Source organism: Myxine glutinosa, chromosome 7 (assembly GCF_964187855.1).
Source record: "Myxine glutinosa chromosome 7, kmMyxGlut1.1, whole genome shotgun sequence".
Lineage (NCBI taxonomy): Eukaryota > Metazoa > Chordata > Myxini > Myxiniformes > Myxinidae > Myxine > Myxine glutinosa.
In genome coordinates, this window is record NC_136267.1 from 117,379,951 (window position 1) to 117,407,884 (window position 27,934).

Below are 27,934 nucleotides of genomic sequence, written 5' to 3' on the forward strand. Positions count from 1 at the left end.
TTATATATTTTGTTTGTCTGGTTGATTTGTTTGTGAAATAAATGTTAGCTCTTTCACGAGCCTCGATTCTGTATACAAAAAAAAAAAAAAAAAAAATTTGAGGATTTTAGAAATTCCAAAAAAAGTGGTTGACCTTTGGCCTGCGTTGACATTTTGGCCTACGCTGATCTCAAAAATAGTGGGTGGTTGAATTCAGTTAGCCGATATGTAAATCCCAGTCAAGGTAAATCCGCAATATCCCAGTCAAGGTAATCAGGGTATCCCCGACCATCAAACTAAATGTTCGCCATAGTTCACAGATGTTCGATGAGCGTTGTGTCAGGTCAGATTTTTCGATTCAAACAGACATTCTGACACCAAACACCATGCAACAAGATGGCGGCACCGGAAAGAGTTTAATTATGCAAGTCACATGACATCCTGCAGTGCCGCGCAGAGCAGAAACGAATAATATTATTAAACACACATTACATTTTTTCCCTCTAATTCTTCTTCCTCTGTGTTTTTCTTCGTATTTTCTTCCTCATAATATTTGGCCCCTCACTTTTTTTTTCCGTTCTCCAATTTTCCTCAGCGCCATCTTGGCGGGCCATTCCAATCGCCGACGTCGTACGGGTGACGGTGAATCAACCCATCAGGCGGACTTCTGAGATTAAAACGTCGGCGAATCAACATCGTGAGAAAATCTTTCATTTGTTGTCGATCGACGTTAATCTTGAGCAACCGTCACTTTTCCTCGTTTTCGTTTGACGTTGGGTGAACGTTTCTGTGAGGAATTCGGTTTTTCTTGTTCAAACCCGTTTGTTTTCATGCAATGTTTAACGATCCCACTGGTATAAATGTAAAGATTCTCATTTTTATTTTGTCTCAATTTCGCGATCTCACTCACGATTGTTCGCCATTTTGTGAGTGGAATCGAAATTTCGGGTAAGCGGCCTTGCTTGCTTAAATTGGTATTTCCTTTGCTAGTTTCCCCTCAGATACTTTGTAGTTCTTTCGTTTTAGTTTATTCCTCGGTGTTTTATTAAGTTTTATGTGATATGTAAGAAATCCCATCGTTTACCGAATATACGACCGTTCTTTGTCTCTGTTGCGCAGTTTCCCGCCACTGCGGAAAATCGCCGTTCTTATGCTGATTTACTTAGGCTTACTTGGATGAAGTAAATTTGGATTTACTCTTAATTTAAAGATTTAATCTTTGGCCGTTTTTAAATCTCCAAATAATCGCACGCATTCCTATTTTTTGTTTATATATTTTGTATATGAATAAGATGACAGAAATGCAAAATAGAAATTGTAAAAAAAATAATCTGTCATTTAGATTCTTCACTGTGGTATTTGTAATTTGTAATGTTTTGCCAACCTCTCCTCTCCCACCCTCCTCCCCGACAAGGTCGGAGATAGGGGGAGGGACGGGCCGAGACGGGTGGGAGGGAGGGGCGGCGACGGGTGGGAGGGAGGGGCGGAGACGGGTGGGAGGGAGGGGCGGAGACGGGTGGGAGGGAGGGGCGGATACGGGTTGGAGGGAGGGGCGGAGACGGGTGGGGGGGATGGGGCGGAGACGGGTGGGAGGGAGGGGCGGAGACGGGTGGGAGGGAGGGGCGGAGACGGGTGGGGGGAGGGGGAGGAGACGGGTGGGGGGGAGGGGGAGGAGACGGGTGGGGGGGAGGGGGAGGAGACGGGTGGGAGGGAGGGGGCGGAGACGGGTGGGAGGGAGGGGCGGGGACGGGTGGGATGGAGGGGCGGAGACGGGTTGGAGGATGGGGCGGATACGGGTGGGGGGATGGGGCGGATACGGGTGGGAGGGAGGGGCGGATACGGGTGGGGGGATGGGGCGGATACGGGGGGGTGGGATGGGGCGGATACGGGTTGGGGAATGGGGCGGATACGGGTGGGGGGATGGGGCGGAGACGGGGGGGGGAATGGGGCGGAGACGGGTGGGGGGATGGGGCGGAGACGGGTGGGGGGATGGGGCGGAGACGGGTGGGGGCATGGGGCGGATACGGGTGGGGGCATGGGGCGGATACGGGTGGGGGCATGGGGCGGATACGGGTGGGGGGAGGGGGCGGAGACGGGTGGGGGGAGGGGGCGGAGACGGGTGGGGGGATGGGGCGGAGGCGGGTGGGGGGAGGGGAAGTGGACATTAAAAATTGAGCTCTGTCCGATCGACCAGCCAATCATCCGTCCATTGACTTTTGTGTTCGTGATATTTCAAAAACCGTTGAACATTTCGCTTTCACGAGTGGGTGGGCCTGGTGGTCCCTCAGTCCAAGTTTCATTGGTCCAAATTTGCTTGCTGTACTGCTTGAGCCTTTTACCAACCAATCCCAGATGTTCTAGGGCCAGGGCGGGAGGGATCGGGGCAATCTCTTCACTTCCATGGTGACAGACAGCTTAGAGACTCAGTGGACTTCAAAATAATTTAATACTTTATTACCCTCGCCTGAAGAGAGGGTAATAATAATAATAATAATGCATTTATTTTATACTAGCGGGGTCACCCGTGGGAATCCCACGGGCATGGACGTGTGTGACATTTCGACATATTGAGTTAGATGCTGCACCTGCACATTCAGTTATATAAAATGGTTACTGGTAATTGATCACATCCACAAATGATGTAATCCACACAATTTATGTACTTTACATAACGTTAATAGGAATACATGCCCGTGTAGATGGGAAATACAGTTTGTTTGAAATAAATCACAAATATCAGAAGAAAGTTTTTTAAATTTAGAACTATTCTCAGAGTTAAACATCACCGTAATATTATGCGGTTGCTTCAACGTTTTCGGTGAATTATATGTCATTCCCATCTACACGGGCATGTATTCCTATTAACGTTATGTAAAGTACATAAATTGTGTGGATTACATCATTTGTGGATGTGATCAATTGCCAGTAACCATCTTATATAACTGAATGTGCAGGCGCAGCATGTAACTCAATATGTCGAAATGTCACACACATCCATGCCCGTGGGATTCCCGCATGGATGTGTATGGCGAATTTTAAATATATGTCGACTGTTATTTTAGGCGGTGTATTTTCGTTTATCATCATGGCGCGATTTAAAAAAATATATCTCTGCATTTTCCTCTCCAATACCTCCTCACACTTTACACACACACCGGCCCATGTTTACATATACACACACACACACATATACACCCACACACATATACACATACACACACACGTACATCGACACACATGCACACACACACACACACACACACACACACACACACACACACACACACACACACACACACACACACAGACACATATACACATATGCACATATGCAAATATGTATACACATATGTATCCACATATACACATATATACACATATATACATCTCCACACACACACACACACACACACACACACACACACACACACACACACACACACAAAAACAGACACACGTACAGACACATATACACACAAACACACACACACAGACATGTATATACACATACAACAACAACATGCATTTTAAGGCCATTTTCCCTGCTAGAGCGGGGGTTAGCCTACATACACATACACACACATATATACACACACACACACATATTCACGCACACACACTCACGCACACACACACACACACACACACACACACACACGTACACACGTACACACACGTACACATGTCCCACATGTATATATCCCACATCCCACATGTATATACATGTTTAAAGTGTACGTGCCCTTCCCCCCTCCCCCGCCCGGCAACGCTGGGTACTTCTGCTGGTAACGAATAAAATAAAAACGAAGAAATAGGTGGAATTGGCTGAAATTCGCTCGGTGAATTCACGCGGTGTATTCGGTTCGGCTCGGTTCACTCGGTTTAAAGAAAAAGCGATAATGTCGACATGTTGCTGTCTGTGTCATGTTGGGCGGTGTATGATACTCGTTGGCTGTTGGGCGGTGTATGATACTTGTTGGCTGTTGGGCGGTGTTGTGCGGTGATATGGTGTATTTTAAAAAATATATCTCTGCATTTTCCCGCGTTGGTGACACCGAGTCGTTCTTCATCGATCGTCTCATTCATTTTGGAAATGGAAGTTTCCATGCAACGCATGAATTGTCACGATCCTCAAGAGGAATTTGTCTCGTAATCATCAAATGATAAATGGCAAGTAAATTATATTGTGGAAAATTAAAGATTTCAAATAAACCTATTTAAAGTGTATGCGCACATAACTAATAAAAAAAACGAAGAAATATCTCTCGGTAATTTCCTGAAACATATTTTACTTCCGGCTAATATGTTGAATGAAATAAAAACGAAGAAATATATGTCGGCATCATTGTTGACGTTTTTGTGACGACTATCATCAAACGAAATAGTAATATATCATAACGGAAAAGCAAAAGCGAATTTTTAATATATATCGACACATTGCCGGCGGTGTCATGTTGGGCGGTGTATGATACACCATGACGCGATTTTAAAAAATATATCTCTGCATTTTCCCGCGTGTGTGGATTGTTCTCAATTATTGCTGACACCGAGTCTAAAAGTAAAACCATCGATAAAAATGAAATCATATGGTGAGTTAGATTGGAGATAAAGGCGTGAGAGAGACTCAATGGCCTTGAAGTTACAGGCCTTTGAGAATTCATTTCGTTCTATAAACGGCAACTTTCATCGGATTTTCTTCCCGTTTTTTTTCAACCGAGTCTAAAACTATGTTAGCGACTGTGATAAATGAAATGATTTATCGAATTTGATTTGAAATAAAACTGGGGGAGAGCAAGACACCACGGGCCTACAAAACAGGACTCAAAGCTATGCGAGTTAATAAAATGGTGGATATTTGTTTATAGCCACTCCCAGAATGGGTGGAGCTATGGGTGGAGCTACTCTGCAAACCGAGTAAGCCACACCCCGGACAGACACCCAACAGATAGACAGACAGACAGACAGACAGAATCATCTACGGCTATTATAATATAGATAGCGCTTTTCAGGAAGCCCAAAGACGCTTTGACAGAGTGCAAAACATAAAGACAATTGCAAAAAAAAGAAGAATCAATAGGGAAATATTCAAAGCACAAAGGAGGGAGAAGGAGAGGAGATAGTCAGGGGTTAGATGCTGTGGGTTAAATGTTGAATGCAGTGTTGAACAGGTGGGTCTTGAGTGATGTTTTGAATGTGGTGAGTGAGGAGGAGTCTCTGATGGTGTGAGGTAGCGAGTTCCAGAGGGTGGGAGCAGCGATGGAGAAGGCCCTGTCCCCCCAGGATCTAAATTTGGTCCGGATGGGGGGGGGGGTCAGGAGGTTGGTACCAGCAGAGCGGAGGTTGCGGGTGGGAGTGTGTCTGGAGAGGAGGTCAGCCAGGTAGGATGGGGCCAGGTTATGGAGGGCTTTGTAGGTCAAGAGGAGGATTTTGTACTGGATTCTCTGGGAGATGGGGAGCCAGTGAAGCTTGTAAAGGACGGGGGTGATGTGGTCACGGGTCCGGGAATGGGTGAGTAGACGGGCAGCGGAGTTCTGAATGTATTGGAGTTTATTGGTGATTGTTGAGGGTGAACCATAAAGGAGGCTATTGCAGTAGTCCAGACGGGAAGTGATGAAGGCGTGGATGAGGGTTTCTGCAGCCACGGAGGAGAGGGATGGACGGAGACGGGCGATGTTTTTCAGGTGAAAGAAGGCTGTCTTTGTGATCTGTTTAGTGTATTTGTCGAAGGAGAGGGTTTGGTCAAAGATGATGCCAAGATTCCGGATGTGAGGGGAGGTGGATACTGGGAAACCGTCGATGTTGAGGGCAAAGTTATGGGTGGACTTGGTGAGCGTTTTTGGGCCAATGATGATTATTTCAGATTTATCACAGTTAAGTTTGAGGAAGTTGATTTGAAGCCAGGATTTTATTTCAGTGATGCAGTTTGTCAGGATAGAGTGGGTGGCGGTGGAGATGGACTTGGTGGAGATGAAAAGCTGGATGTCATCGGCGAAGCAGTGGAATTGGAGACCATGACGGCGGATTAAGTGACTGAGGGGGGACAGGTAAAGGATGAAGAGGAGGGGGCCAATAACTGAACCTTGGGGGACACCTTGGGGGAGGGGAGCAGTGGGGGATTTGCAGTTATTGATGGAGATGAACTGACGTCTGTCAGAGAGGTATGATTTTATCCAAGAGAGGGCAGTGCCGGTAATGTTAAAGGTGGTTTCAAGTCGGGTGAGGAGGATGGTGTGATCGATGGTGTCAAAGGCGGCGCTGAGGTCGAGGAGGATGAGAATGTTGAGGTTGCCAGCGTCAGAGGAGAGGAGAAGGTCGTTGGTGATTTTGAGGAGAGCAGTTTCAGTACTGTGGTTGGAGCGGAATCCGGATTGGAATGTTTCATACAGGTTATTGGCAGAGAGGTGATGTTTGAGTTGAGTGGCTACAGCGCGTTCCAAAACCTTTGACAGAAAGGGTAGGTTGGAGATGGGTCTGAAGTTATTTAGGGTGTCAGGGTTGCATTTGTGTCTGTTTTTTTGGTCCACACAGAATAAATATGATTTTCTCTGGAACCGTTGGTCTGATTGACAGGAAATTTTCACCATCGGTGCAACTCCAGCTGTAGAATTTTAAAATTAGAATTATGACGTCATAGGTCACGTGGTATGGGCGCCATCTTGGAAAAACCGAAAAACATTGCACCTCTATATCTCCCAAAGTGCTGCATAGAAAAAATTGGGACATTGCTCATTGTACAGAACTCTTCATGGGGAATAAAATATGTTAATGATGATGTCATAAGTGCCTCCATTATGACGTCATAATTCGACAAGTACAAAACTTCATCCAATCAAGATGAAATTTCTTGAGCGGCATCTAGGGATAAACTCGTGGAGAAAAAAAAAAATTATGACGTCATCGGTCACGTGGTCGGCCGCCATTTTTTTTTAACACAAAAGCCTTAAAACCACGGCAAATACATCCTGGCGAGGGTCTGCAATCTCTGATTCCTCTTTCTAGTTTTCTAACTGGTATCTCCATTCTCCACCCAGGTCATACTATCCTCTTCAACTAAAGTATCAAACAAGCCCGGCTACGCCGCTGTTGGACTTTCGGTCTTGTTTAATTTGTTTATTGAAATTATCCCTAAACAAGGGTGAAAGCTACTCAAGGTTTTTGGGTTGTATATAGATAGTACAGTACTCTTATCGGTAATCGGCACTCACACTGACTCCAATCGGCTGATGCTGATTCCCGAAAAATTGCTGATATCGGCCTGTGCTGATTACCAATATCGGCCCAGCGCTAATTAGGTTATTGCACTGAAATAACCTCAGAGTGGGTCCCAGTGTCCATCCCGAACTCCGTTTGTAAGTACGTCAGTTAACATTTGACTAAAACATCTCACAAACCACCGAACGATTATGGACAAAATTTGGTATGATGCATCAGGACAACAAGGTCTCAAGGGGTTGTGCCTTTTTTTTTTCTTTTTTTTTGGATACAGAATCGAGGCTCGTGAAAGAGCTAACATTTATTTCACAAACAAATCAACCAGACAAACAAAATATATAAAAAGAGGGAGCGGAAGACAAGATGGGGAGAGAAGGGGAAGCACACAAACACAACATTTGAGAGCAGGGAGATGTGTGGGAGGGAGAGGGCTTGGGGGGAGGAGGCGTGGGAAGGGGGGGGGGGGAGGGGTGGGAGAAGTAACTCCCATCCAGATGCTCCCATCCAGATGTGCTTCCTATGCGGGGATGAAACGGGGGTTTGCCCCAAATATTGGTATTTCATTCAAAAATCTTCTCATAAACCTGCAGATAGACACAGACCAAACCCATCATGAGTCATCTGGACAATGCCCTAATCTAGAGGTGTGCTCCTCATGGCCGTATCTCCCTCGAAAAGGGGGCCACCGGCCCCATTCCCGAATCCATCATTTTCACTAAAACATCTCTACAACTACAAGAGTGATATGGACCAAATTTGCTGCAATGCATCAGAACAGTCAGGTCTCATGGAGTTGTGCTTCCTATCCGGATACGCCCATTTAAAGGAGATAAAAGGGGGTTTAGCCTCAGTCAGGTAATTTATTTGAAAATCTTCTCAGAAACCGTTGCGAAATAACCATCAGTTCCCCATGGGGTTTATTTTATTAGTTACTAGCCGAAAGCACCTGGCGTTGCCCGGGTTCTTTTTGAATGAATTTATTACTATAATTCAGTTTTTACTCGTGGCCGGAGAAGATTGACTACGATAATTCAGCTCAGCTTTTAATTGCGAAATGGGCCCGGCCCGGCCGAAGCGGCCTCGACCGGTCTCGCCACCTCGCCTAAAACCTTTCCGGGGCCCGTCCCGACATTTTTTTGTATTAGAGGTTTCCTCCTATCTTTCACCGTTCAGGAGATTAGCTTGCGCAGACAAACAAACAAAAACTTTCTTTTGTATATATAATAAATAAAGAAATAATATATATAATAGATAGAAGATAGAAGATAGATTATAACAATTTTATAATGAATACTGTGTACGTATGCAATTATTTTTTCCTATCAAAGTTAAATGGAGTCTAGTTTTGTTCATTCAACCATCTATGATTAACTTTGCACCATCGGTATAGCGGCTGAATTCAGTGTCATTGTCTCAAGCAGAACGCTCACTCATTTTTCATAAATAAGAGAAGAACTCACCTCAAATGCATCCTTTGTTTGTTTTGAAAGTTGCAACTGGTGCTCATAATCTCTTTTACTGCCACAGATCACTTTTTTGAATCCAGCAATCTACTGTTTTGTTCATGACATGGAGCACTGTCATGAGTTCACGGATCATTCTGCAGTTGTTACGGATATGGAGAAAACCCAGTCTGGAGACTTTATTCCTTCTTCCAGCATCCTAGGTTCTGTCTCCAGGCTTCTTGATGACAGTGACAACACCATGGAAGATAGATTTTGTGAACGGTAATAGAGCAGCATCAAAATACAAACGTATTGCTCTGAAGCAACTGGGTTTTGTTTTTTGTAATAATACTGTTATTGTATAAGTTGTTTAGTCATGATTACTCTTTCTTTTTGAGTAAAGGGTTTGTTGTACTCATGCTTTCATTTTGGGTAAGATGATTGTCATACATTTATAGCAACATCTGCAGCAAGTGCAAGCTCGGTGACACAAATTTAATTGGCAAAACATTATCTTATTGTCTGAACTGCCTTAATCTTGGTTTATAATTTCAATCAAACCATGTATTTTTATTCACTGAAAGAATGTTGGGTAATTGTCGAATAATTTATTACCTCCGCCACCAAAGGTGGATGGAGCTTATGTTTTCACTCCTGTCTGTCTGTTTTTATTAAGTAACTGACTTTTCATGTTCTTATTTTCAGCAATGAACGTGCTGGCTTGCAAGATGCTTCTTTGATTTTGGACAAAAAAAGTGGCAAGGAAGCAAACTTTCAAAGCTGCAATGGTAATGATACGAGTACCAAGGCTTATTTTGAAGATATTTATGAAGAAAAAGAAATTCAGGGAAAGCCACACGTTACGTTTTCTAATAATTCTGAAATGTGGAAACCAAATTTGACATGGGCACCTTTGCTTTGTACACAGCCTCCTGTTGTTAATCAGTCCAACGAGTCAAATAATCTGTTTCCATATCTTGATTATGGCAATGTGTCGAGACCATTTTTCGAAATATCTGAAAACAATTGCTCATTTGAAGAATACAATGAAAACGAGGAGCTGTATTCAAATGAGGCTTGTAGTAACCCTGAAAGGAAAATTACATCTGGATGGCAAGGGTATGGATGCAGTTCAAGCCCTCGGCAAATAGGTCATGGTTCCGATAAAACTTTCTTCCAACCAGCGCACTCCTTTAGCAGTGTTCCTTGTGCAGATGAGAGTAAAGAAGCAAACCGACTCTCTTCCTTTTCTAGTAGAGATAATTTTGATGCTTGTTTTCCTCAAAATGATATGAGTTTTGGAAATAGGACAGAGGAAGAAAAAGCTTCCAAATCATTTGGAAATACTCCTGCATGGAACTCTTTCCTTGCAGTTGGTTATCAGAGGAAAGAAGAAAAATATAGTAACAAACTTGAAAGGCAATTGCCTTTTCAAAAAGAGAGCAATGAAAACGGCATGTTTCCGCTCATGCAACCAGAGATTGCATCTGCACTTCAAATGTATCATGAAGATTATTCAGAACCTTCGAAGATGCAATCTGCCCAAAGTACGACTTTCCAAACGGCTCAGCATTGTGCAGGAACTTTCAGTTCGCTTTGTGACCAAAATAGAATGTTTACTCCCCAAAACAGCATTTCTCATTATGGTACAAATGTTACCTTTCCCAGTGCCTCGTTTTGTTTGTCCAACAGTCCATGTACTTCTGAAAACATTGTCGACATTAAGAACAATATCTGTGATGAACACCCTCATCTTAAGAAAATCGATCAGCCGTCTTTGGATGATGCTTTGGGCTTGACAAATGCAGCTCGTTGGGAACGTTCTGCAACCTCTCCAGCATTTCCTGCCCAACTAGACAATTATGAAGTTGAAAGTGATGGATTAGCATTAGCTGGTGGGTATGCCTGGCTAGGTTTAACACCTTCTGCACAGGGCCAACATATGAACTATCAAGCAAGCCAGGTTCAACCATGTCCACCATGCTACAGCAAAAACATGACCTATAACATTGATGCTGCACAAGGGCACATGGATTGGCATGCTCCCATCTCACCAGAATCTTGCCCCAGAAACCAACTGCTTTCAGCAGATAAGTCTACCACTTCCCACAAAGCAGACAACCAGTATCCACATTCTCAACTGTACACTAGGCCTGAGGTAAAAGTTAAACCCTCTCAATGCAGTGTCATTTTGCCTGATGCCAGAGCTGTTTATTGCCCGGGTTTGCCCGAAACACAATTCAGCCTCTTCTCAGCTTCTCCTTTTGGCAACCCTCAAAATTACTATCTCCATGGACCCCCACCACATTCTGGACCATTTGTCACTGCTAATATGATGGCCTCGAATTGTAATTTTTCTTTTATGCCAAGAAAACATCCTAAGGGGGGTGTTGAAGTAGGTATACGTAGGTATCTACATCTTCTGTTGGATTCCTGCTACGAACAGTGGAAGTTATTGGAGAAAGAACGGAAAAAGGTTATTACTGCATACTCACCACATGCACCTTTGCATTTTGGCACATACATAATTGAACTACATTACTTCAGTACAATGGTTGGACCTTTAGTAACGATTATTACTCGGAGCAACTGTAGCGAAATGCGGAGTTATGCAATTGGTTCACTTCAGTTGGTCTGTCCATCTGTCCATCCATCCGCAAACATCAGTTTGTGATTGAGGAACAACTTAATTTCATTTGAATGTTATATTTTGAAGCAAAATCAGAACATGAATCTGAAAACAGGCTTGCAGCTTAGCGGCTCTTAATTACTCCCGAGAGCACATGCGAGGTGCTGAGTTTAAGCTTCTGTGATGCCGTTGAAATAACTCCAGGTGGGTCGACTCAGCCTGTAATCCTTCCAAGGTTGGAAAATGAGTACCAGATTATTGGTAAGGTGGCAATGCATCAGCGGCACAGCTGCGCTTCCAGAAAATGATGCAGCCAAGCATTCACAGGCTGCATAACTAGCCACCACCACACAAGTTATAACAGGCAGTCTGGTCAAATTAAAAATTTCCTGCCATTATGTGTGCAGGGGCACTCATGTGCATCAGAAGCATAGTCACAACTCAGTAATGCTGCAACCAGCAGGCCGGGTTTGTAATTAATCTTGTTCAAATATGCATTCGCCAATGATGAACAACACTTATTTTGCATTTATGTTAGGCCACAGACTTGCAGAGGCACTCATATGTTGATAGTGGTTTTCTGGGTGTTAAACAATGTGGAATCTTGTTAATATCCCTGTTGAGTGTTCAGTCTAATATGCATTGGGAATTTGTCTCCACGGTTTAATATCTATGCCAGAGTATCCTTTTAAAAATCATTAAAGCTTTGGTAAAACATATACCGTACAGAAAATAAACAATTTTTCACATAATTGCAATAAATATTTTGCATTGACTTCAGAACCTATCGTAAATGGACTAGATATAAGCATAATAACACATCTGTTGGCCGCACTGCTGCTGTCTTCTGGTGGTTCATTGAGTAACCACCTTTGGCTCTCCACCTCTCTAACCCTGCCCCAGTGAAACATCGAAGGGATTTTTTTTATTTTTTATTTTTTTTGTATACAAGATTGAGGCTCGTGAAAGAGCGAACATTAATAAGTCAAACCGACACATAAAACACAAAATAAGGGGAGCGGTAGACAAGATGGGGAGAGAGGCGGAAGGACACAAACACAACATTTGAGAGCAGGCTGTTTTGAAGACCTGGAGGGAGGAGTGGGATTGAAGGGAGTGGGGGAGTTTGTTCCAGATGCAGGAGAAAAGGGGAATGAAAGAGTGAAAGTGAGCAGAGAGTCTTGATTTTGGCAGTTTAACCATAAGAGGGTTGCTGGCAGATCTTGTGCGATCTGAAGGAATATTTGGGGGACAGAGCACAGAGAGAGAGGTGGGGGAGCAAGGCCGGAGAGGAGTCGGTAGAAGACAGAAAGACCACCAACCTGCCTGCGGTGAGTGAGTGAAAGGCCCTCGGAGTTAGCTTCATCGCAGGAGATTCCAATAAATTCTGAAAGCTTTGGTTTCAACAGCGTGAAGCCGAGCGAGGTGTGAGGCAGGAGCACCGGCCCAGAGGGGGGAACAGTATACCATTGAGCTGCGGATGAAAGCCTTGTATGTGGTGAGGAGCTCAGGTGTGCCAAGGAAGGACTTCGCACGACGTTGGATGCCCAGTCGGCGACTATTAATCTTGTTGTAATTTCAAAGCTGTTGTAATTTCAAATTTTCCTTTTAATCTTGCCAGCTTGGAAATGTGGTTTTCCCAAGAAAGATCATGGCAGATAGTGAGACCCAAAAGCTTGAGCGACAGAACTTCTTGGAGAGGATTGTTGAGAGAGTAGATGGGAGGGTTTTCCAGTCGATCTTTTCGGAGAGACATAGTGAGAGTGTGAGACTTGTCAGTATTGAAAGACATGTTCCACTTGTTTGACCAGTCTGTGATTTTGTCCAGGTCTGCAGAGAGTGAGGAGGCTGCAGACTGCTGATCTGAGGGATGAGGAATGGAGCGGCAGAGAGTGGAGTCATCAGCAAAGAGATAGAGAGGATTTTCCAGAGAGTCAGAGAGATCATTGATGAAGACCAGAAATAGCACAGGGCCCAGAACACTGCCTTGGGGAACTCCAGCCAGAACAGGAAGGGGAGATGAGAGAAATCCATTCAGGGCCACACGTTGACTACGACCAGAGGGGAAGTCCGCAAGCCATGCGTGGAGATTTCCATGGATACCATAGGAGGAGAGTGTGGAGAGCAGAGCTGGGTGCCAGACCCTGTCGAAGGCACGTGATATGTCAAGGGAGACGGCTCTGATTTCCTGTTTGGCATTGAGGATCTCCATCCATTGTTGAGACAGCAGAAGCAACATGTCCAGAGTAGAATGACCTGGTCTGAATCCAAATTGATGATCGGAGATCAAGCCATTGGAGAAGAGGAAGGATTTGATATCCGAAGCAATGATGGATTCCATGACTTTGCTGGTAATTGGGAGCAGGCTGATTGGTCTGTAGTTGCAAGGATCTGTTTTTGCACCTTTTTTGTGTAAAGCGGTAATCTTTGCTGATTTCCAAGATGCTGGCAGATGACCTTGAGCAAAAGAGAGGGTGAAAAGAACAGAGAGAGGGTGAGACAGAGCGGCAGAGCAGGATTTTAGGACCCGTGGGCTGATGCCGTCTGGTCCAGTTGCAGAATCAGAGTCGAGGTTTGACAAAAACTTCTCCACCTTGTCAGGAGAGAAGGACACAGAGTCCAGGAGCAGTTGGGTTCGACTGGGTAAGGTGGGAACAGAGAGAGATGGGTTTGGGACACAAGATTTTGAGGCAAACACAGAGTTGAGGCATTCGGCTTTGTCACGTGCAGTGTCAACTGTGTAGCCATTTGAGGTAAGGGAGGGGATGGAGGGGGAACAAACACCAGAAACGGATTTGACCAGATGCCACCAGGATTTGGAGAAAGGAGACAGGTTTGAGAGTTCATTCTTGAGTGTGGAGAGATAGTGCTTCCTGGTACTCCTGAGGGTAGACACACACTTTAGAGATCAGACATAACAGCCAGGTGGGTGTCAACATTCATAACTTACTACATATTGTGTTACAGTTAAGAATTCATTAAAGTCAATCAAAATGATCAACATGAGTGAGCGAATATTGCTTCTTTTATTTTCATTTTAATTAAACACTGCACTCATGCACACTTTCATACTCTGACATTGTGATTGCTCAGGAATACTTAAGAAGAGACCTGCATTATGAGCCACATATGTTTGTCTTCTTCATGATAATACGTGCCCACAACTATGCAAGCTGTCGCCAATTTTCAATGCACTTTTGTCAACCACTGATTTATATATAACCCCTCAGATATCTTCTGTTTTGCCTCGTGAAGAACCACTTTTGTGGAAAATACTTTGCTTTTATGACTAAATTGTTAATTCTGTGTGCCAATTTTTTATAGCAATCCAAACATTAAAATGTTTGTGGAAACCTTTCATACACCTGAAGACCTAACCACCTGTTTTTAATAACTCCTACACATTTATTCTAAGTGTGAACCATTTAATAATACATCAAAAGATGCTCTTGAACACGAATTTTATTGCATATTCTTTGTCTGTACTTACTACTCATCCTTTCATCTGGTAGGCCGAGGTTCAGCTTGCAGAATATTACCCAGGAAGAAACTTGTTTAACTCCAATGTTGGTCAAGGACTCCGGTTGCCACCAAACCCGACCAAGATTGATCGATTGATTGTTGACCAATTGAGAGAACAGGCCAAGGTAAACTAGAACAAGACTCTTCGACATCACAATGTCGACCGATACGCCTCCGCCCTCATTATTACATCATTATAATGCTTGTACCAAGTTTGATTAAAATCCATTCAGCTGCTCTCAAATTATCACCTTTGACCTCGCATGACCTTTGACCTCTTGACCCCAAAATTGAATCAGTTCATGTTTACATCATTATGCATACCTGTACCAAGTTTTAATTTAAATCCCTTCAACTGTTAACAAGTTATCACATTTTTTGTTATCAGTTATATCAGTTATCACAATATCAATATCACAATATCAGTTATCACATTTGACCCCAAAATTGAATCAGTTCATGTTTACATCATTATGCATACCTGTACCATTATGCATTCATCTGTACTTGCTACTCATCCTTTCATCTGGTAGGCCGAGGTTCAGCTTGCAGAATATTACCCAGGAAGAAACTTGTGTAACTCCAATGTTGGTCAAGGACTCCGGTTGCCACCAAACCCGACCAAGATTGATCGATTGATTGTTGACCAATTGAGAGAACAGGCCAAGGTAAACTAGAACAAGACTTCGACATCACAATGTCGACCGATATGCCTCCGCCCTCATTATTACATCATTATAATGCTTGTACCAAGTTTGATTTAAATCCATTCAGCTGCTCTCAAATTATCACCTTTTACCGAGCATGACCTTTGACCTCTTGACCCCAAAATTGAATCAGTTCATGTTTACATCATTATGCATACCTGTACCAAGTTTTAATTTAAATCCCTTCAGCTGTTAACAAGTTATCACATTTTTACCTGACCTTTGGCCTTTGACCCCGGGGCCCCAAAATCTAATCAGTTAATCTTTACATCATTATACATATCTGTACCAAGTTTGAATTAGATCACTTCAGCCGTTCTCAAGTTATAGACCTATTACGGACTTTGACGTTTGCCCCCAAAATCTAACCAGTTAATCGTTACATCATTATACATACCTGTACCAAGTTTGAATTGTATCACTTCAGCCGTTCTCAAGTTGTAGACTTATTACAGACTTTGACCTTTGACCTCTTGGCCCAAAAATCTCATCAGTTCATCTTTACATCATTCTACATAATTGTACCAAATCTGGTCAGAATCCCATCACTGGTTCACAAGTTATCACGGTAACAAAATTTTTACCTAACATGACCTCTGACCTTTGGCCTTTGACCTCATGACCCCAAAATCGAATCAGTTCATCTTTACCTCATTATACATACCTGCACCAAGTTTGACTAATATCCCTTCAGCCATTCTCAAGTTATCGTGGACTGATGACGGACAACCTGAAAACATTGTCTCCAGTGATTTCATCGGCAGGGGCATTCAAAAATCGTGACACAAAAATAGGCACCAATTCACCATATGATGCATTCCACTATTTGTACCTCTTGGCAGTTTCAAAATTTTCAGCAACAAAATAGAAACGGCTGTCTTTTGAAAAAGCATGTTGCATTCTTGATTTGTATCACCTTTTACCGATTTTAATTAATGCTCTTCATTGGAGCATTAATTTATAAACAAGAAACATTGAAAGCTGCAGAAACTGGGCAATGTATCACTGTTTTGCATGGACTTATTCTGCATGTGGCATTGTAAATCGCCAGGTGTCAAGTCTCTTTGGCAAAATGGAACAACTGTACAGCACAAACACATGTCCCATTCAGCTACAGCAACATTTGAAAGCCATTTACATGCTGCAAGCATCACGTGAAGAAGAAATTGACCATGCCAGCCGGCATCTGAAACCCAATGGTATGAATGTTACTACACACAGGGGAAAGGCAACGCCTGCTTAAACTCTTATATTTGATAAGGTTTGCCACATGTATAAGAATACTCCAATATGCTGTAGAATGGACAAGAAACCAGTCAACCATTTTGGGTGTTAAGGGGTGATGGCAGGAAGACTACAGGTGGCTCTCCTGTTCATTCATCCAATGTATGTTTAATTATGAGACTGTCGACTGTCTCCTTAGTGTGTTGGCTTATACCTTTTGTTGCTTCGTTCTTCCACGAATGGACTTTATAAACCCAAAAAATTGAAATGTGAAAGTCCCACCTCAAACTACTCTTTGTTCCATACTCATGCCATCTGACAGATGATCAGGATACAGTAATATCTCACTTCGTGCTGAAGATGCGTTCCAGAAGGACACGGTGTTAAGCAAAACGATGTAAAGCAGGGTCTAATTTTCCATAGACTTGCATGTATTAATGGGGGGATGTGTTCTGATGGCGCTATAATTGTCATTATAACTTCCATTAGCATCGTTGATAGCATGATATGGATTAATATACAGTATGCAGATGCTAAAATAATATATATCTTTAAAAAAAAATTAAACAGGTGGCAAATAAATTTGCAAAAACAAAGTCAATTTAACACTCGCCAGTCTTATCCCAAAGTGTTGGTGCCACTCGAGTATCTTTGCTCCAATGTAGCATCTGTGAGGTCATTAGGAGATGCTCGGGAGAGGGAGGGGTGGTTTGGCTATCCGTGTCACCCTCCTCAAAGTTGGTGCAGGTGCAGGCCGTTTTCTCTTCAAGAATGAGTTATGCATTATGAATGAGAATGAGAAGAATACAGTGCATTTAGAAAGTATTCAGACCCCTTCACTTTTTTCACATTTTGTTATGTTGCAGCCTTATGAAGAAATCGTTTGAATTCATTTTTTTCCACATCAATCTACACTCAATACCCCATGATGACAAAGAGAAAACAGGATTTTAGAAAGTTTTGCAAATTTATTAAAAAGAAAAAACTGAAATATCACATTGACATAAAAGTATTCAAACCCTTTGCTATGACACTTGAAATTTCGCTCGGGTGCCTCCCATTTCTCTTGATCATCTTTGAGATGTTTCTGCACTTTGATTGGAATCCACCTGTGGTAAATTCAATTGATTGGACATGATTTGGAAAGGCACACACCTGTCTATATAAGGTCTCACAGCTGACAATGCATATCAGAGCAAAAACCAAGCCATGAGGTCGAAGGAACTGCCTGCAGAGCTCAGAGACAGGATTGTGTCGAGGCACAGATCTGGGGAAGCCTACAAAAAATCTCTGCAGCATTGAAGGTTCCCAAGAGCACAGTGGCCTCCATAATTCTTAAATGGAAGACGTTTGGAACAACCGGGACTCTTCCTAGAGCTGGCCGCCCGGCCAAACAGCAATCGGGGGAGAAGGGCCTTGGTAAGAGAGGTGACCAAGAACCCGATTGTCACTGGCTGAGCTCCAGAGATCCTGTGTGGAGATGGGAGAAACTTCCAGAAGGACAACCATCACTGCAACACTCCACCGTTCTGGGCTTTATGGCAGAGTGGCCAGACGGCAGCCTCTCCTCAGTGAAAGACACATGAAAGCCCACTCGGAGTTTGCAAAAAAGCACCTAAAGGGCTCTGACTGTGAGAAACAAGCTTCTGTGGTCTGATGAAACAAAGATTGAACTGTTTGGCCTCAATTCTAAGCATCATGTCTGGAGGAAACCAGGCACCGCTCATCACCTGCCCAATACCATCGCAACGGTGAAGCATGGTGGTGGCAGCATCATGCTGTGGGGGTGTTTTTCAGCAGCAGGGACTGGGGGACTGGTCAGGGTTGAGGGAGCAATGAACAGAGAAAAGTACAGAGATATCCTTAATGAAAACCTGAAACAGAGCGCTCAGGACCTCAGACTGGGCCGAAGGTTCACCTTCCAACAGGACAATGACCCTACGCACACAGCCAAGACAACGCAGGAGTGGCTTAGAGACAACTCTGTGAAGGTCCTTGAGTGGCCTAGCCAGAGCCCTGACTTGAACCCAATCGAACATCTCTGGAGAGACCTGAAAATGGCTGTCCACCGACGGTCCCCATCCAACCTGACAGAACTTGAGAGGATCTGCAGAGAAGAATGGCAGAAAATCCCCAAATCCAGGTGTGCAAAGCTCGTCGCGTCATACCCAAGAAGACTCGAGGCTGTAATCGCTGCCAAAGGTGCTTCAACTAAGTGCTGAGTAAAGGGTTTGAATACTTATGTCAATGTGATATTTCAGTTTTTTATTTTTCATAAATTTCCAAAACTTTCTAAAAGCCTGTTTTCTCTTTGTCATTATGGGGTATTGAGTGTAGATTGATGAGGGAAAAAAAGAATTCAAAAGATTTCAGCATAAGGCTGCAACATAACAAAATGTGAAAAAAGTGAAGGGGTTTGAATACTTTCTGAATGCACTGTATATCTTTCTCTCTCTGACATGTGATTTAAAATTTTTCATGTGCCCCTTCATCGAGATCAAACTCAACAGTGGCTTGATATGTAATCCGAGCAGAGGCATATCTATCAATGCATTTGCATGTAATTCTACTTTTAGTTCTTTTTGAAAATTAATATTCATTTGTACTGTGCTGTATTCTCATTGTGCTATTGATCAAAATTCAGCTGAAAGAATATTTATCATGAGTTTACAACAGCAGCCACATTGTTAAATTATGTGCAGAAGTTAACCTCTACAAATATCTCATTGATCCCCATGGGCACTGATTTTTTTTTTCCCCAGATGTTTGCGCACTCAATCTGGCACTCGATCAGTTGTGGAAGTCCACCCGTTGCACTCGCTTTGCGCTTTGGTGCAGACTGCAAGTGATAGTTTATCTCACCAAAAACAAACAGGTTCAAGCATATTTAGAGAGTCAAAACTAGTTGGGCTCCAACTGTTGTAAGTTTATCGATAAGCCTGAACTATTGTCTGCAAACAATGGAAGAAATGACAAGGCCCAATGAAATGTACATGCTTGGCAGGAGCTGTCCAATTGCTCCTCGTTAATCATGACATGATTTAAAAAAATACTTCAGTGACTTGGAAGGTGAATACCGATTTGACTATTGTTTGATAATTTGCAGTGATTGATTGATTTATTTGTAATCAGCAGGAATTGTTACAACCGAGCTGCATTGAGAATGCAAGTTTCAGATGATGTCTTACATAAGGCACGCATGTGTGTATGCCTCTATTCTGGAAAAAACACTAAATCGATGTTAAAACAATGAAACGTGGCAGCTGATTAGCATGAATTAACATCCAAAAAATGGTGAAAATGATGTGTGCTCCCTCTCAAAAGCTGCTTGTGGATGCACTCAAGACCAAAACAAGTCTTGGTGGAACGTTATTTTGCCTGCTTAATGATCAAGTTCACCGGAAATATTGGAAGAACTGGGATGAATACAAACATTACTTTGTCGATTTGTTACCCCCACCTTATTTGATTAAGAGATAGGGTTAGGGTTAGGGTTAGGGTTAGGGTTGTTAGGGTTAGGGTTAGGGTTAGGGTTAGGGTTAGGGGATCGACAGGTATAAGTGTCTGACGAAGATGAAAAAAATCCAACTGTTCATGAAACTGTTTAAATCTAAAAAAGGAAAGTTCGAATTTCTAATATATATACATATATATATATATATATATATATATTGTGAAGCTCAAGCGGAAAAGAAAAGTTATACAATGCATTGTGCAGCTAGTTCCAGTAAAACAGGTGTGTGCACAGTACGTAAAACTCATGTTTAAAACAATTTCAAAACCTGTGTCTGCAGGTAAAATCGGCATCGAATGCAATACAAAATGGCTGAAGTCGTTCATGCCATTAATTACATTTATTAATAACTAGGACGTGCCCGTACGTGGGTGCCCGTTCCTTGGTGCGGCCCAGCATCTAGTCGAGACCCAGTCACCCAGGCCGATCACCCATTCCGACCCCAAATTCCTCATCGACGATAACTAAACAATATATTATATGAATCGCACCGTACATACCTCCTTCTAGATCTTGTTCTTGTCTTGATATACTCACTCAGGCTCACTCTATCACGACTGAGTCCTCCCAGCTCCTCCAAATGGCGCCCGCTACGCCTCGAATTCACATCGGCCACGCCTACGCAACAACGTGTTCTGTGATTGGCTGGCCTACCCCGCAACCTGTTCTGTGATTAGTTTGGTAAATAAATCGCCATAGCTCGGTAACTACTTCTCCGATTAATATGAAACCTTGAAAAGGCACATCCTCGGGTCCCCAGCAATATACCTGGCAAGTTTCAAGTATATCGGACCCGTGGTTGTCGAGAAACAGCGGTCACAGACAAACACACAGACAAACACACAGACACACATACAGAGATTACTGGAATTATAGATAGATACAAAAAGTCAAAGTCCACATGCACTTTGAGACTCCAAGACAATCCTGTTGTAATTGTTTGGAGTTGTATGCCACAATTTCAAACATTTCAAACAATTTCTGTTATTTCCAGAATCCTTGCCGACAGATTTCATAACAGCCTTTTCTGTAAGACAAAGGATGAATGAATTTCATAATTACAATTTGTTAAGAAAATGCTCAAAGACACAAGCTGCTGTCTCTTGAATAGTTTCAAACCATTGAAATAAAGTTTCTGTTGAAAATCTCGAGCTTTCTCCTTTTTATTGAATTGTCTTCAAGGACACGTTTTTTATGAGACATACGCATATATGACAACACCTTTGATGTGAAGGTCGTATATTACCTTCACTGTGATGAAGGATTTAAATGAAGTGTGAAACATAAGCAACCTAGGAAAACTCTGCAGCTTGAAGAAGAAAACAAAAGCTGAGATTATACAAATCAGGACTGGTACGTTTCGGCCTGAAAGTGAGGTTAACGCCAGCAGCTGAATTTTACGGGTCAGAATAATTGTCACGTATGACGACGGAAAATGTGACAGACGTCCACATCCCTGATTATTTTTCATAACTGATTGAGAAATCTATACCCGATGGACTACTTCAACTGAAAAATGTCAAGGAAACATTTGAGCCAACAGAAAATACTGTCTGGCTTTGGACTTTAAATTGGGCCCAAACTTGAGAATCTTGTAGACCGCAAGTTCAGATTTACCAAGGAAGGACAGCGCAACAGGATACCCAGTGGGTGGCCCATATTGGAGGCCACTTTGGCTACATGGTCACCCGAGGAGAGGTCATGAATGATTGTGAGACCCAGAAGCTCAAGTAACTGAACCTCTTCCAGTGGTTGATTCTTGAAATAAAGTGCCCTCAATAAGTATTGGAACAGCGAAGTCAAATTTGTTATTGCTATGTACTCACATAAGAATTGGAACTGACAGGTGTTTCTTGGTGCATTGATTGTTCACACATAAAAGAGCTGTGAATGTCGAGTCTTGTTTTTAGCCTTTGCTTTTGCATTGGGAGTCTGCCTTTGGAGTCAGTAGGCATAAACCATCATGAAGACCAGAGAACTGTCCATGAAATAAAAGCAAGCAATTTGGAAGGTGAAAGAACAGAATAATTCAATTATAACCTTAACACAGCAACTGGGCAAAGCAAATACAATTTGGAATATCTTGAAAAATAAAGAAACCACGAGTGTACTTGGTAATATACAATGGCCAGGTCGGCCAAGGAAAACAACTGCAGTTGACAGAAAATCATCAGTTGTGAAGAAAAACCCCAAAAACAGAGGACCCAAAAGATCCAGAGGACATATATATATATATATATATATATATATATATATATATATATATATATATATATATATATATGCAGAAGTACCCGGCGTTGCCGGGCCGGGGAGGAGGGGGTGTGGAAGGGGAGGGGGGAGGAGGCAGGAGAGGAAGGGGGTTCATATATTTACTGGTGGGTGAATGTGGCTCACGTTTCTGAGTTCAGCGTGAAGCCGATCAGGAAGAAGAAGAAGCCGTACTACCAAATTCTTACACTTCCGGAATTGTTTGATTTATTTGTATTCAAATGTCTGGTGATTGTTTTGTATTTATTTATGTGAATGTGTACTTGTATATAACTGTCATTAATTTAAAAAGGCTTCGGCACTATCGAGCGATTTTTATTTTCAAACTTTCAATTATTTTTTTTGCCTAAAATACTCTCAGGCACTCACTGATGAACCTCTGAAAGTTTGACGAAGATCCGTTCAGCCATCTCTGAGAAAAATGGCGACACACACACACACCTTTCTTCTATATATATATCTATTATATTGTTACAGACACGACTTTGATGTTAAAGTGGGCCGAGCGGAATGGCCGCCGTATCCGTACAAGTTACCCCGATTGCACCCGGGGTTGACTAATCGCGCTATGCTAGACCAATGAAGGAAAAAGAAGACACCCGGCTGGGTTATAATGACACAATACGACACCAGGGGTTCAGTTCTCAAGACCTCCGGAGGAGGTTATATTCGTGCGGAAGGTCAGATTACAGGGACGAGAGGTACATCATAGGAAGACAGGCACTTAGACACACTCTTATATTAACCCCGGACAGACGACAGACACACGGGACAAAATGCTGACTCACACGGGGGTTGATGAAAAGGAAAGGCAGGTCGCGATGGCTCAAGGTGCACTCTTGGCTCAGGGACAGGATGGCGCGGCCCAACAGATGCAGGAGGTCTCTCAGCGCTCGAGGTGGCGTCTTGTCGTCTCAAGCTGGGGGCGCATCTCACGTCACGTCCGGCAAGCGGCTGCGTATATCCGGCGGGGAGTGACACGCCCTCGGCTCGTTAGCTCCGCCTCGTGGAATCGGCACGTTGCTTCTCATTGGGTGCGTGCGGGGGGGGGTTACTGGCTCCGCCCCTGACGAGGAGCTGACAGCCAGCCCCTTCGGGGTAACCCCGTGGAGCGCATGGTCTGGAGCTAATCGAGCCGGTGTGAGGACGCATCCTCCCCCGCTCCGCCGCCATCTCCTCTGTTGTTGTTGTAATTGTTGTTGTAGTTGTTGTTATTGTTGTTGTTTGGGGAAGAAGATGGGAGGAGGTATGGGAAAGGTCCTAAACTCACTACTGGTGCCATATAATCACATTCTGGTGCAACGAAGAGTCATAATTAATGGAAACGAGGCCTTAACTGACATAGATTAAGAATAACTAGGAAGATGTCCGAAAGTTGTCTACGTGTGGTGCGGTGGACCTGGGCACGACATTTAATGGGGGAATAAGGGGAAGGTCGGCTCTACTGATTGTTATTTACATGCAATGGGACTAGGGAATGGGGGACTGGGGAAAGTTGGGGAGTATTGGAGAAAATAGGGGAATATTTACAAGCGGATATGGAGGCCAAATTCCATATTCGCAACATTGCACCCTTCTCTACCCTCGGGGCGTCCCGACCCGATAAATTTTTACCTACTTTAGTGTGGCACGCAATGTAGTTCCCTCTACTATTAACTCTACCCTGAGTGCGACAGTTTTACAGATATTCACAAATGAGTAAATATGTCCCCCTGCGACGTTGCACCCTTCTCCTCACAGAAACACACCCACAGGATAACCGAATCCGGAAAGAATTCTCAAACTACACATACAGCCGGTAGGGAGCATTATTTACACGACTACGCTGCTATTTACACTACGATCCAGGACCTGTTTTTGGAGGAACACATGCAGATGTTATGCATAGAGAGAGCGCGCTTGCCAACATCGATACACCAACCCACGAGTGCTCTGTGGCCGACGGCCTTTAATAACGTGCAGAGCACCCTTCCCGAGCATCAACAGCACCACCCCACCACCAATCGGTGCAGTCACCATTGTTCATTGGTATAAAAATAAATTCGACAACCCCTAACCCTGCAGGTGTCTCTTGCTCTTCTTGTGGTGCACTTGGTGGTGTTAACTATAAGTGGTTCACCTGTATGGCATAGGTGCCACGTTGACCCATAGGTCCATCCCCGGGTGGTGCTTGGCCGCAAACGAACTGCGGTCCATTGTGGGTGGCCACAAACATTGCGGTCCATATGGTGTATCGATCCAGGCAGCCAACAGCGAAAGTGCAGGCCCACAACTGCGTAGCCAGCACCTCTCTCTCCTCTCTCTCTACCCCAAAGCCAGATCCTCGGAGGTGGGAGACAAAAGAAGAAACAAGTGAGTAAGGTGGTAAGGGCGCAAAAGTGCACGCAATATAAGGTAATGCACACTGGGGGCACATGGGAACCAGGTGAGACAGGTACGTTCCTATCGTACGCCCCCCCCCCCCACCAGGTAACCTACATGGCCCCTCCCTTACCCCTTACTGTATCCACAAAACACAACACTACCCATAAACATCTACTTTACAAATCAAAAAAACATCCCTACTGTCTTCCCCGTTCCTCCCATAAACCAAATTCGTCTTCTCTCCCTCCTAACCAATCAAATTTGCCATTTTCAACTCTCATCAAAATTTGCCATCTCCAACTCAACATCATAATTTGCCATTACCAATTCATCATCAGTCCCTCCTAGGGAGGGAGAGATGGAATCACCCCAATGTCTCATCCACGTCGTGATGCGTCTCACAAATCCAACAGCAATTCTCATTTCTGCAACACAAACAAAGAAAACACAGGTGTGGAGTCATCATCATCACCACAGGTAAGTGGCTGCGTATGGTGCGACAGGTTCTTCAATCCTAACTATTTCCTAAATGACTTTAACAACTTTACACTACCCGGGGTCTTTCTCCGGCCAAACCATTGGCCCTCTTACACTATGGGTTCTAAAAACCAATTCCCATTGGCCAAACTGTGGTGCTCTTCAATTTGGGGTCTCACTCCCCCCGATTCATCTCCCGGTGCCCTCGCACAATTTCTGGGCTGCGACGTGTACCTCTCCCAGCGGGTCTACCCACCTGCACACCTCCACCACTGCAGTTGCCACCCGAGCTTACCTAGCTCCTCACCCTAACCTATCTACCTGGGGAAGGCCCTCTGGCGCTCTCCCCACTCCGTGCCCTCTCTGGCACTGGGCTGCCCGATCCACACCCGGGATCCTCAGGCACCCACTCACAACTACCGGCTCCCAGAGCCCACCTGCGGCCTCACCTGGCCGACATCCTCACAGTGGTGGAGTGCCCAACCAACTACACACACTAACAGGCTACACGCCCAGCCATTTCCACAACACTAATGCACCCATTCACAACACCATTCTGCAACCGCACCACAAATGCCAATATCCAACCACAATTTACCTGTACCCTCTACCTAACACTTACACTACCCGCCCCGGGTACTCGTGAAAGGGGTCTACTCTTCCCCCATCCACACCTTCGCACCATGCACACCACTCCGTACCACTTACTCCAACTCTCTCCACACACCTGTACCTGCACACCTGTGTTTTCACACCTGGTGCCACCTGCACCCTTCTCTCCCCAAGCGCATTCGCGCTGATCCACAACACTCACTACTCATACACTGCTCCACACACCTGTCCAGTTGCACACCTGTGCAATCACACCTGTTCAATTCTCACAAACACGGCATCATCTCAGCTAACTACTCCCTTCTGAAACTTGCGCTTCCCAGTCGTCCCTTTAAACTATTGCGCTCCCACGTCATTATCATCCATACTAATCTACCTGCGTCCCCACTACAGGTATCAGTCACTAACTAAACTTAACGTTACCTAATGTCAATCCTCGCTAGATCCCTACACACCATATCCTAACCCACCCGGGCTAGTTTTCACTGCCATACACCCCACAAGCTATTGCTCCTTTGCCCCCCTCACATGGGAAAGGTGGCAGGGATGCCACCCTCTCCCACCGGGCCTATCGCTCCTCAATCCCCCAGTCCTCTGGCACTAATAAGCCCCCCTTATTCAGAGGTACTGGGTCCCGCCTCGGCATCTAAAGCCGAGGCGATCCACGGGGGCGCCTGCTCGCCGGTGTAAGGTCTTATCCGGTCGGCGTGGACGATCCGAGGGAGGGCTCGTGGCCCCATTTTGATCTTAAAGACCACGTCACAGATTTGCGACAGGACGACTCCTGGGCCTTGCCAGGGGGAGGTGAGTTTTGGGCACCTTCCCTTCCGCCTCCGGGGATTAAAGAACCAAATCTTCATCCCCGGAGCGTATTGACTCCCCTGGCTCCGGTCGTCGTACCTGCGCTTCATCTTTTCCCCCGCCAGATGGAGTTGGCGGCGGGCGAAGGCATGGACTAGCTCCATGCCTTCCTCTAGGTGACGTGCGTACCCCTCCCTCGGCGGGTTAACCACTGTGTCTGGCACGGGACCGCATAGCAAGTCGGCGGGAGCCCGTAACTCCCGCCCATACATAAGCAACGCTGGACTGCATGCGGTGGCCCCGTGCTGGCTGGTTCGGTAGGCCATGAGCAAGTAAGGGAGATGTTCGTCCCAGTCATCCTGACGGGTGGTGGTGAACAGTGCCAGTTGTTGGATTAAAGTTCGGTTGAATCTTTCCACCATCCCGTCAGATTGAGGTCTTAAAGGCGTTGTCCTGGTTTTTCGAATTGACAGGAGACTGCACACATCTTTTAGTAATTTGCTCTCAAAATTTCGTCCCTGGTCGGTGTGCAACTCCTGTGGAATCCCATGCCGGCACACAAATCCTTCCACGAAGGCCTGCGCTACCACCCCTGCTTCTTGGTTGGGGAGGGCGTAGGCCTCCGGCCACTTGGTGAAGTAGTCCATCACAACGAGGATATACTTATTACCTTGGCGGGTGCGGGGCAGCGGTCCTAGAATATCCATAGCCACCCGCTCAAGGGGGGCCCCCACCTGATGTAATTGAAGGGGGGCCCTCATCCTCCGTGCTGGTCCCTTTTTGGCAGAACAGGCGTCGCATCTCCGACACCAGTCCTGTATGTCGCGCCCCATATTCACCCAATAGAACCTCCGGCGGACCCGAGATATTGTCTTTGTCCTGCCCAAATGGCCGCCGGAGCGGGTACCATGCACCTGTTGCAATATGACGTTCTTGAATTTGTCAGGGACTATCACCAGCCAGGAAGTTCGATCAGAGGGAACCTCCACCCACTTGCGATACAAGATGTTGCCTTTCAATTCCAGGGTCTGCCACTGAGCCCAATATGCCTTTGTCTGCGCCCCGAGGGGGGTGACCTCTTCCCCCTTTGGTCTTTGCCCCAATTTGACCCATTGGAACACCGGCCCCAGAACAGGATCCTCCTGCTGGGCCGTGCTCCAAGCCAACTCTCCAAATT

At 44.6% G+C, this 27,934-nt stretch overlaps 1 protein-coding gene across 1 annotated transcript; it reads left to right on the plus strand.

Moving 5' to 3' along the window:
* Nucleotides 1-598: 598 nt before the first annotated feature.
* Nucleotides 599-20,144, plus strand: LOC137430605 (uncharacterized). The gene is made up of 7 exons (XM_078782726.1): nucleotides 599-676; nucleotides 8,719-8,918; nucleotides 9,342-11,112; nucleotides 14,778-14,912; nucleotides 15,321-15,455; nucleotides 16,546-16,693; nucleotides 19,481-20,144. The coding sequence occupies exons 2-7, from the start codon at nucleotides 8,761-8,763 to the stop codon at nucleotides 19,621-19,623; spliced, it is 2,490 nt and encodes an 829-aa protein (XP_078638852.1). The 5' UTR covers nucleotides 599-676; nucleotides 8,719-8,760; the 3' UTR covers nucleotides 19,624-20,144.
* Nucleotides 20,145-27,934: the final 7,790 nt, after the last annotated feature.